Here is a 12,255-nt window from a genome sequence, read left to right on the forward strand (position 1 = left end):
AGCACTGAATAGCAGCTCATCTCTCTAATGCCGATGTGGGAAGTTTCAAAAGCTTCCTCTCATCCAAGTTCTCAGACCCTCGCAACTCTGCCGGCTTCCTTTCCAGCCAATAAAGCTCCAGTCCCACCAGGCAGACTTCAGAGCAACAGCAGCACTAGCCCGCCCCACAAACCCCACGCCGACCCATTCTCCTTCCTCCCCACCAACGCCACCTCTAATGTGGGTAAAAGAAAAGCTCTGCCTTTTACAGATGAGAAGCGTCGGAGCCCCTCAAACATATTAAGTAGCTCTGTAGGAGATGAGGGGGGCGATTGTGAGACACAAAGCCTGAATCAATGGGACATCGATACAGCAGACAGTCAGCCTGTTTCCCTGGGAGGCCACAGATCTGTGTCTGCCTGCCTGTTCCTTCCATTTAAAACAAAGATGTCTCACATTTTCTATCTTGTTTCACATTGATTTTTTCCGATTTATGTCCCTTTGTGTTCCTGACAGATGCACATAATTGTGCTATGCGTTTTCTGTAATGTTTATGTATGTTTTTTTGTCAATCAGACTACTTCATTAAATTAAGCACATTGTAAGTTTAACACTGGTGTAACACTCTTCAGGTGGATTATTTGAAGACCCGTTTGTAACCATCATGACGCTTTTTTAAATAACAGTAACAAGTAGTGTGTTGCCCCCAGCATATTTTATAATACCGCTCCTAGAATTCAATCGTCCAATCATGGCTACTTGAGATAGAGCCTATACGCAATCCGAGTTCTAGTGGTGATGGGAGTGGAAAGTTACTGTACATCATAGCATAACAATGAAATGCAGGCATGGATGACTGGGTCATGAAAAATAACAGCCACCTCACTATTGGTTAACACTATAAACCAGCACAAAAATGAACAGACACATTACAAACATTATGAAAAAGTAACATAAGCATTGTGAAACATAAACGAAAGTTGCATTTTGCAACATAAAAACGTAAAAACTACACAATCAGCATCAGGCCATGTCAAAAGTTTGCTTGGTGTGACAATATCATAGTGCCATGTTCCGTTTAATATTATTTTCTTGTGTTTAATATTACAGTCCAAATCATTCATCGTTCATCATTCCTTTACAGTCCTGAGTTCACCAGTTGCTCAAATATTTGAGAAGACTGTTTGTTATTCGTTACTCTCCAAACGTAACGATGCCAAACCTGACGTGCACACATTCTGCCACAGCGGCTGCGCTCTGCCTCTCTTATTTCTCTGGCCTCGGACACATCAGGAGCAACAGGACCCTTTGTAGATCAATCTTTATTTCCTGCCCTACCTTCCTCAGCCCCCCTACTTGGTCCAGCCCAAAATACTTTGTAGTAGAGCAGAGGTGCTCTTTGACAAGGGAGGCTGAAAGGCCTGGACATGGAGAGGAGTGCTTGGCACTTCCTGCTCTTTGAACTTGCTGCTGCCTCAAAGCACAGTGGATGGTCAGATGTAGGCAGGGGGTCTGAAGGGAACCTGGTCCACAAAGAGACTCCTCCTCACACAGAGGGTATTTAACCTCTTTGACTCTGTCAACTTTGTCTATCGGGGGTCTGATAAGGGATATCTGAAAAGTTTAAAGGTCAGGAAAACCAGAGTTTGCTTTCCAGAGTAGCAGTGATATTAGTTTTAATTCATAAGAAAACATTTTTTTAAAGAAGTTGCATTAGTTCCTTTTCATTGATTGGTTTTAACAGATAATAGCTGTTATCATTGGTTATTGTCTATTTAGAACAAACAGTATTATAGTGCAAACCTCACCACCTAAACTGAAACCACACAGATATATAGATAGACCTGGAGGCACACATGCCTGGTCAGATACAAGGAAACTCATTACATCATAACACCAACATTCTAATGCTGCTTGGTGACAAACATTGGTGCCAGTTCTATTGAAGCTTATGGGAGATGTATTGAGAAGCACTCTAAAACCCAACGTTTCTACATCGTATGACCTTTGATGAAGAGATGCCTGTACTAAATGAAAGGACACACAAGAACACAGAGAATGCTGACAGATTTTTCCCACTGTACGCATTTTGTTTATTTGCTGTTGGTCTTCAAATAGTGTTCAAAGATTATTTTAGGCATATATAAAGCAACATATATGTTGATTTTGGTCAAAATATTTATCCTAAAATCACGTTTCAATGGAAGCTAAACTTGCACCTTTTGATCATTTTCATCATTTCACTTGCCATGAGGCCTGTAAAGTAAGCATCTTTGGATACTATTTAAAGACAAACAGCAATTTGGAAAAAGTGTTTTCCTTCATTTGGTAAGGGCATCTCTTCATAGGTCTTATGACAGATATGTTAGGGTTTAGTGTGCTTCTCCATGCATCTCCCATAGGCTTTAATGGAACTGGCACCATTAGAATGTTGGTGTTATGATGTAATGACCCTTCTTTCTTTTTGTTTTCCTTGGTAAGAGTATAGTTTGACAAAGGAGCAGAGGGAGATCCCAGCACATCTGGATAAACACTACACTTGATGTCTACTGAAATGCATCAGTTTCAGCACACTGGACACTGGCAGCATTCTGATGCTTGAGAAAACATGTAACACATTACTGCCCATGCATGAATTAAAAGTGATGGTGTATTCTGTTATCACTAAATTATGCTATGTTATGTATTTATCAAAGTCCAACTGATATTATTAATTGCATTTCTGTGCCTCTGTGCTGGCACTTTTCGGTTTGTCCGTCCGTACATCCATCGATCAGCCTGTCCTGTCCAATTCTTGGGACCAAGATATCTCAGGAAAGTCTTGAATTTCTACAAATGTCCACTTCGATGTACGGATGTACTGATTAGGTTTTAGAGGTCAAAGGTTACTGTGAACTCACAAAATACATTTTTGGCCGCAACTTCTTAACACTAATTATGACAACATTTCACAACAATGTCTAATAGGATAAAATTATGAAGTGATTACATTTTATATTCAAAAGGTCAAAGATCAATGTCACTGTGTATCATAATGTTTTGGCCATTATTCAATACCATGACTAAAGATTGTGACACAGTGTCACAATATGGTGCAAAGCACAAAACTGAAAATTAAACTTGATGTTTTTTGCAGAAATGCATCTTGGGGTGGTAGCTAACTGGTTTATGTCCACTTACTTGGACCTTTGACATTTCTTTCTGTTGCAGTTCATCTTTTATGGTGATGATTCAAATGGGGCAGTTTCATGCCAATCTAAGCAATAGAAGTGCTCCAACTGTGAGTCACAAAACATTGGCTATGGGAAACTTTAATGGGACTTTTACGTGCTCCAACTTTGCCACTCCATGGGAAATGTAGTATACATTGATGTTGGCACTTGAATAACACTAAAGGCTAGATACCTCCACCTCTTATACTTTAACTCTGACCACACCTTTTTTGGGCTGCAACTAATTATTATTTTTATCATCAATTAATTTGCAGAATATTTTCTTGTTGGTATTAATCATTTATGAAATGTTGAAAAAAGCCCATCACAATTTCCCAGATCCCATGTATTGACATATTCAAAATTAGATTTTTTTTTCTTCCAACAACTGTCAAAACTGAAAGGTAATCAATTTAAAAAATGATAAGCATTTGCTGCTTCCAGCTTTTACAATTTGAGGATTTCTTTGGCATACATGATTTTAAACTTTGAGTATCTTTGGATTTTGGCCAATCTCTCCTTGGGTTGTTGGTTGTTTTACAGCCACAAAATCGGCAAAAATTCACATTTTAAAAGCTGGAATCAAAGAATTTGTGGCATATTAATAATAATAATAATATTTAATACTTATTTTTTGATTTAAAGCAACACAGCCCTATACTTACAGTGTGTGTATACGTACATTCAGCAGACACAGTGCAACACAGGCATCCCAGTCCTCTTCCTATCACTTGTACCACATAAAATTATCTTACAGCATTGCATTCTACGTAATGACATGTCCTTTCTCTGCGGTTATGAAGCCAGAAAATGTATTTGCAAACAGCAGAGAACATGCCTTTCTGCGTAACCACAGTTACCACGAGGATAAAAGCCTCAGGTCTTGCAGTTAATTGTGAGAGATGAGGGCGCAAGGGATCTGTTGCATTAGTACATTTCCTACTGCAGTTTTGTCTTGTCGAAATTACCTGAACAGCGAGTTCTGAGTGTTATTGTAACAACACATTGAAATGACTACTTGCTACATGTCTTTAAAGGGCTGTATAAGGCTCAAACAGGGTTTTATTTATATCATACTTAATAGAACGATCACAACCACCATTCCAATCTCCACACAACACCTGAGAGAGTCATGGGGTGTCTCTTGACTGTTTTTCCGTTTGAGACCCATGGCATTTTAAAAGCAATTTGACCCCTGCCTGGCCCCACCACTTAATCTCAGTGGGCTTGTCGGTAGCTGAAAATGTCCTCTCTGAGCCCCAGAGGCACAGCTCCGGCCACTCAGGCTAGCTGCAATCACAGACTACTGGCTGGGGCAATTACAAAAACACCCTGGACCCAGGCTGAATTTTCATCTTATCTATCCAAATGTCAGCCTCTTGCTTATTAGCTATCATCATGCTGCTGCCAATCATGGTGAAAGAGATGAGAGCTTTCCTCAGCAGCCACACCCCGACATGCCTACCTCCCACTGAGTCTGTCTTAGATTCTCTCGTGTCCGTTGCTCCCTTCAAACAGCCTTCATTTATCTTTTCAATTCAGCATGGCTTAGTTAGTCTCATTATTTTTGTTCTCTGCAGTTCTGCAATGTGATGCTGAGGCGAATGGTTATTACCACATTTACACTGACATAGGGATGTCTGTGTGTTGGTCAATGAATGTGTCAATGGGAGATAATTAGGTTTGCCGTTCAGTGCTATTTGTACAAATCTGAATTCATTATTGAATTCATATCCTTTTGAATCCTTTATCACATTTTAATCTAGTTCAACTTCTAACATTTTCAAGTACCTTAAGTTTAAATCACTAAAACTCAAAGATCTCTAATCAGCTTTTGATGTCAACCTGAGCTAAATCCTGAAAATGAGCTGAGCAGCATAAATATACCTTGGAGTCACCTATTTGTTTGTGGAGTACCATTTTGAAGCCTCTAGTTTGGCATATGGCTGTCACAATGTAATTGACCTTGCCAGCAGCGGTGACATACTGCGAGCTGAGCTGCTCCTATTGGCTGTGCTTAGTTTTGATTTGTTCGTAATAAACATAAACAGTACACTAAAATATGTTTGTGAAAAGTTTTAAGGAGAGAAAAACATTACAGAATTGCAGAACAGAATCTTGATTCATATGTTGTCATTGATTAGCACTTCCTAGTTTGAACCGGCTCTAACCCAACCCAAGTGTTTTTCTTTACCCTGATTTGGCCCATAGATCAACAGAACCAGAGTTTCTTTTTAGGATTGTCATTTATTTTATGTTATTGATAATGACATTCAATTCAATTCAATTCAGTTTTATTTGTATAGCGCCAATTCATAACAGAAGTTATCTCACAACACTTTTCAAATAGAGCAGGTGTAGACCGAACTCCTTATAACATTATTTACAGAGACCCAACAGTACCACCATGAGCAAGCACTTGGCAACAAGGGCAAGGAAAAACTGCCTGTTAAGAGGCAGAAACCTAGGACAGATCCTCTGGCTCTAGGTGGGTGGTTGTCTGTCTCGACCAGTTGGGGTGAGAGAGAGAGAGAGAGAGAAAGAGAGGTGCACAGCAACAACAGTAACAACAACTACACTAATAGTAGTGACTGATGATGAACATGACAACAGCAACGATGGGTGACAATGAGCAGTGACAACAGCAACAACAGTAACCGTAGCTATAAAAATACTTATAATAATAATAACACTAATATCAGTGATTAGCAATGGCAGTCAAGCAGGACCATGGCAGGAGGCTCCACCAGGATCCATGAGAACCTGCGAGACGAGAAAGCACAAGAACTCCGGGGAAGAAGTGAAGTTAGTAACATGCATTAATGGGACATGAATGAGTGCAGAAAGAGAGAGAGAGGAAGAGAGGAGCTCAGTGCACCATGGGAAATCCCCCGATAGTCTAGGCCTATAGCAGCATAACTAAGGGATGGTTCAGGACTCACCTGATCCAGCCCTAACTATAAGCTTTATCTAAGAGGAATGTCTTAAGCCTACTCTTGAATGTGGAGAGGGTGTCTGCCTCCCGAACCACAACTGGAAGCTGGTTCCACAGGAGAGGAGCTTGGTAACTGAAGGCTCTGGCTCCTGTTCTACTTTTAGAGACTATAGGAACCACAAGTAGCCCAGCATTCAGAGAACGTAGTGTTCTAGAGGGGTAATAGGGTACTATGAGCTCTTTAAGATATGAAGGGGCCTGACCATGAAGAGCTTTATAGGTGAGGAGGAGTATTTTAAATTCTATTCTACATTTTACAGGGAGTCAGTGCAGAGAAGCTAGTACAGGAGAGATGTGATCTCTTTTTCTAGTTCCTGTCAGTACTCGTGCTGCAGCGTTCTGAATTAATTGGAGCGTTTTAATGGACTTATTGGGGCAGCCTGATAATAAAGAGTTGCAGTAATCCAGCCTAGAAGTAACAAATGCATTCGTTTTTCTGCATCTGTCTGTGATAGGATGTGTCTAATTTTTGTAACATTAAGGAAATGAAAGAAGGCAGTCCTGGAGGTTTGCTTTATGTGGGAATTAAATGACAAATCCTGATCAAAGGTAACTCCAAGATTCCTGACAGTGGTGCTACAGGCCAAGGTAATGCCATCTAGAGTAACTATATCTTTAGACAGTGAGTCTCTGAGGTTTTTGTGGCCAAGTACAAGAATACTTAAGGTCAATAAACAACTAGAGACATCATGTAAGAGAATTGAAACTGAAACATGTCTTTATTTGGTATTTAATCCAATGTAATTCCGTATATTTCTGAGGTTTAAACAATACTGCGTATGGAACTACAGTTATAGCATGTGAGAGGTGATGACCAGAGATTAACAGTCTTCAATGAATGGGTTAAATGTGTATTCAGTGAGTTTAGTGGAGCTCGTCAAACATAAGTTTACTGTATGACAGTGGAATAGGATGACTATTAGTTTCACAGTCACTAAATCAGGTTGTACCAGTCAGTGTCTTCACTAGTTATGCTGTTAGAAATGTGTAAATCTGTTGCTATGAAACATCTGTAGCAATGTCTAATCATATTGTACTGTGTAGTGTGTAGTTGAGCTTCCAAAACAATCAATGGACTAAAAAGCCTACAGTGCCATAGTTTGAATGAAGTGTGTTTTAACAAGGTCTTAGTTTGGTAGTTAAGGTGTACAGTTGTATTTTCTGTTTAATGTTTTTTTCTTTCCTTTCTTGACATTTGGTGAGTTTATTTTGTTCCGTTGAAGCAAAAGGATGAATAAGTCAGCACAGAGTTAATAATTGTCACAGAGCAGTGACAAAATATGTGGTGGAAGCCTTACAACAAGAATGCTTCTTCCCTTGGAGGGCCAAAAGCAAACGCATATTGCATGCTTTCCCAAGCGGTGGGTCACAGACTTGTTCTGAACGGGCTAGTGCGAGTGAGTGTATGCCAAAAAAATTTAAATAAATAAAAGTCAATTTTAAATACTATCTGATGTCTGACTTTGAAAAGATGACACTATATGTGTGTTTACTAGCTCCATGTGCCAGTGTTTGCTGTGTGTGTTTTTCTTTGTCGATGTGTATAGAAGTATGCAATGCATTCTGATCCATCAGCACTCTCTCAGGGATAAAAATATGTGTATATTTTATGTTAAAAAAAGGTAATGATGACATTGTATATGTGTTTACTATCCTGTTTGAAAAATACATTAGCAGGGTTCCCACATGTCCTGGAAAAGCTAGAAAGTTAGACTAGTTTTCTAGTAATTGAAACACCTGGAAATAATCTATGTTGTCCTGGAATTTTTTTTATTTTAGCCATTCGCTCAAATTACCTATGTAAACCTGGGTGCGTATTTAGTTTGAAACTTGCCTGTTGGAATGATGAGCTGTATGACACTTCAAAGCTGGATTACCAGAAGCAAAGTGGAACTCACCTGCAGCAACATTTTTGCCATCGAGCCTATTTTTTCCACAGCTGGGAGCAAAACTCTCATATCTACATGCATATGCATAACTGTACGTGTAATTAACACTTTCTAGAAGAAGAAAATTAAATAAATTCTCCACTGTTACTTATGGACTGTAGCTAAAGTAATGTAGTCAATTTGCCCAAAACAGCAGCTTTTATGACGGTTAGTAAGCAAGTTCTGTCCTGTATTGTGAAGAAAATCTCCTGGAAATGTCCTGGAAAATAAAAAAAGATGATTTGACCTAATGACCATGGGAAAATGTGGGTGCCCACATGAGACCAATTGAGAAGCCATGTTCAGACTATGAAAAATAATTTGATTAGGGATCCTAGATATTTAAAAAAAACAATTATATCTTATTATATAAAACAACTTATATATATTATTAATCAGTTTGAAATGTTTATCTGCTATAAACATCTTGGCCAGTAGGCTCCATTTTGGGTAGCCCTACATTATACACTTTCAGAACATTAGAATCTCCATTGTTTAGCTATAATATATGCTATGCTATAATGAAATCAGAACAATACAAATTTTTTAACTACAATTCATTAACCACAAAACAAAAAACTTAGAGATTACATGAGGAATCTGCTATTGAAACCCATCCTTTGTCAAGTAGTTTAGAAACATTAAATGGCCAATAGACACAACAGCACTATCCGTCTCTGTGTTAGATATGAAATCTGTCCCCAGGTGTCTCAGTGCATGCTGGGAAAGCCATCCTTGCAAACCAGACAAGCAGCTGCAGATAATGATTTTTTCTGTTTCTGTCTGCTCCTCTCACAGGGAGGTGGTACATCCGTGAGGGCTGGCTGAAGATGGTTCCTCCTAAAGGTGCAGATGCTAAGCCAAAGATGTTCTTCCTGTTCTCTGACATGCTGTTGCAGGCCAAGCGCTGCAGCCCACTGCATCCCACCAACGGAGACAAATTTGCCGGCCAGCACGCCTACCCCCTGAAGGACTGTACCGTGGAGAAGGTGTTTGGCCACACCAGGAGCCAGGGAGGCCTGCTCAGCGTGAGTGTCAACCTGCTAGGCTCGTATCTGCCTTCCTGTTCATGTGAGGAGTTTCTTTCCAAAACATTAGAAGGATCAGGGAGTTTCTGGGATTTTGTTGAGTATTGTATTAGATAGTGTTCAGCTGAGTCAGAGCGGAAAACTGACTGAAAAACAACATTAACAAACCATGCAGATAATAAATGAATAAATTGGAATACTGATTTATTAATGAACAGCAAGAACAATACGTAAGGGAAACAGCAGGATAGGATAGGTTTCCATTTTACATCAGAGCATAAATTAGTACAGCCTCTCTCAAACACATTCAGTGTTATGTGTTTTATGTGATCAAAATTTCCTGTAACTCTTCTTTATCAGTAACCAATGAATTAATTGAATGAAGTATATGTCAGTACTGAACAGAAAAATATTAATTTCTTGTCAAAATGGTAAAAAGCTATGTTGCAAAAATGAGTACACCCTCCTGAAAGTTAGAAAATAACACAATGTTTTGTGGTGCTCTTTAAGGGCAATTAGGAAAAAGACTCTCTTGAAACCTCCTACTCAAAAAGGTGTAATTGTTTGTCAGTTAAAGTAGTCTTTCATCCTTTGAAACACTCTTGGACTTAATTCCGTCAACAATGGTACCAAATGGGAAAGAACTGTCTGGAGACATTAGAAAGAGAATTATTTTATAGAAAAGGATGAGGGCAACATTAACATACCCTGAATGGACTTTAAAAGGGATGGAAACGTCCAGGTCCACGCCGTAAGCTTTTCGGCAAACAAGTCCCTCAGACCTGACAAAAGCTGTGGAAAGCCAAACTGGACTAACTGTTTTTTTCAACATGACAAGGCCACCTCTGCATTCTTAGGTAGAACATGGTGAAAGTGCTGTGGCTCAGAGGTAGACAAGTCGTCCACTAATCGGAAGGTTGGTGGTTCGATCACCAGCTCCTCTCACTGCATGTCGAATGTGTCCTTGAGCAAGACTGCTCCTTATTGCTATGAGTGTGTATGAATGATTATTTGCAGTTCTGGTAAGCAGTTGGCACTTTGCATGGCAGCCACTGCCATCAGTGTGTGAATGGTGTGGCATGTACTGTACAGCACTAGAGAGAGTGGACGAAAAACTAGAAAGGCGCTATATAAGTACAGTCCATTTACAATTTACCAAGTATGTCACCTGAACTCAACCCTATTGAACATGTATGGGGAATTTTTAAGAGACAAGCTGATAGGCACTCCCCATCAAACATCAAGGCACTCATGGAGGACATCCTCCAGGAGTGGAACAGCATTCACGAGACAATATGTTGCTAACTTCTACACTCAATGCTAAGAAAGGTCCGTTAAAAGTAAGAAAGGGTATACCAAGTACTAGAATATTACATATTTGTTGGATTGTGACACTTACACTACCAGATGCGACGTGGAACAGAAAACCTTTTCATTTCAGCTCCCATGTCAGTCAGTCTAGCTGTGCACACCAGTCACGGAACGCAACGGACTTGCAGCAATGTTTTCTGCATTGAGATTGTTTTTTTGTTTTTTGCGACGCCGCGAGCGGAATTCTCAAAGAGGCCTTGTGGTAATGCTGTTGTTGGTTGTATCTATATGCTTACAGCCTATTAGACGTACTATATGTCATTTCTGCCACTATGGGGTCTCTCATGTCAAAACAATAACTGAAGACGAAGTGGTGAAGTAGCGTGGGATCATGGGAGACTTTGTCTTCCCCACCATTGCCATCATTGCAGTCAGCTTCTTCCCAGTTGGACGTGTCAACTGGTGAAACGCACTGTTATCTGAATAAAATGACTAATAATTCTCTGGGTTTGAACATTGTTGGAAACATTTGGGATAATGTAAGAACTCAACATATAGAACAGAGCTCTAGTGTCTATGGACATTTTAATGAGGAAATGTTACATATTATAGCTTTAATGATCAGTGCACTTGTTGTGGTTGATAAATACATGCACACAGCATAGCAAAGAACACCTGTGTCACTAGGCCTACCTATAAATCATATGACCGTGTGAGCGGGATTTGTCCTGTACTGTCAAGAAAAACTGAATAATGTCCTGTCCTGACAAAAAAATTTCTCCAAAGAACCCTGAATTGACACAGGATTTGTAATTTCCTGTGTAACTGTAGAACAATTTAGGAAAAGTTGAATGTTCAAAAGAAAATGCTCAGTGTTTATTGGGCAGCAGGTGGGGGAGACATCTGTTCATTGATTTGAGTATACACATGAGTGAGTCCTTAGCAGAGGCATTATTTAATTTCCACTTTTGATGTATGTTGCTTTGATTTGTCTTACTTATGGCCTTGACAGTTGCTGTTGTACAATCTGCTAAACATAGGTTTCCTGAATGTTTTCCAGCCTCACTGAATGAAAATGTCATTTAGCTGTGCTTGTCAGAGAAGACCTCGGTTCCCTCGCCTCCTCTCCTCCCTAATCACTTCAAACCCTTGTTGAAGTTGCCCAAAAGTTGAACTTTTAATGTGTCTCTCCTCTCAGACTGATCCGTCTCCCAGGTCTCTGTACAGCTGCTGGCTGACAAATTGTGTCTAAATGATGTAGATGCTGTCATGAAACATTCAAAAGAATGAGTCGCGCGTCATTGAGTAACCAAAGCGTTTATGCTGCGAGTGTTTAGTGCCAGTGCCGCATGGTATCAATATTCATTTCAGCAGATACGCTCTCACTCAAAGAGCTCTTTATGTTGTGCTGCTAATGTGCTTCCCTGTGATGCTCAGTGACTGTGTAGATTTTTGATTACTCTACGGTCTGCTCACACCACAGTCTGACCAAAATGTTTGAGGCTTTTTGACACTGAAGCTTGATTTACACAGGACTAATAGTGTACAATATAGGGCTGAATGACATATAGTAATACAACTAGACAGAAAATTATAGTTCAATAACAGATTTTTCATTTCATTTCTTGTCATTTATCAAGTAAAACGACATCAGTGATATTAAACTGTATGTAGCACATTTCAGAAGCTGGTAGATGCTTTGTAGTTGTACCTTTTTAAAATTGTTTAAGCTGTTGGTCAAAGTAAAAGTAATTTCAAATAGAGCTTAATGATTATTTATTTTCGTTATCAATTAACCTGCA

At 39.5% G+C, this 12,255-nt stretch overlaps 2 protein-coding genes across 5 annotated transcripts in view; one reads left to right on the plus strand and one right to left on the minus strand.

Annotated features, from left to right (window-relative positions):
* The window catches only part of tmem121b (transmembrane protein 121B), a 616,846-nt gene that overhangs the window by 510,094 nt on the left and 94,497 nt on the right, over nt 1-12,255 (minus strand). For 2 of the 4 annotated variants that reach the window (XR_007882510.1, XR_007882511.1), the window contains exon 1: nt 5,955-6,607. The exons of the other annotated variants lie outside the window; for them this stretch is intronic. The gene's annotated coding sequence lies outside the window, so the exon portion shown is untranslated. Of the gene's footprint in view, nt 1-5,954; nt 6,608-12,255 lie in introns of those variants that run through there. 4 annotated transcript variants of the gene reach the window in all.
* The window catches only part of arhgef39 (Rho guanine nucleotide exchange factor (GEF) 39), a 63,114-nt gene that overhangs the window by 37,300 nt on the left and 13,559 nt on the right, over nt 1-12,255 (plus strand). Inside the window, exon 8 of the mRNA XM_051392040.1 lies at nt 8,913-9,142. Within this exon, the coding sequence (XP_051248000.1) occupies nt 8,913-9,142 (230 nt within the window). The remainder of the gene's footprint in view (nt 1-8,912; nt 9,143-12,255) is intronic.

The sequence above is a fragment of the Dicentrarchus labrax genome, unplaced genomic scaffold (assembly GCF_905237075.1).
Source record: "Dicentrarchus labrax unplaced genomic scaffold, dlabrax2021, whole genome shotgun sequence".
Classification (NCBI taxonomy): Eukaryota; Metazoa; Chordata; class Actinopteri; family Moronidae; genus Dicentrarchus; species Dicentrarchus labrax.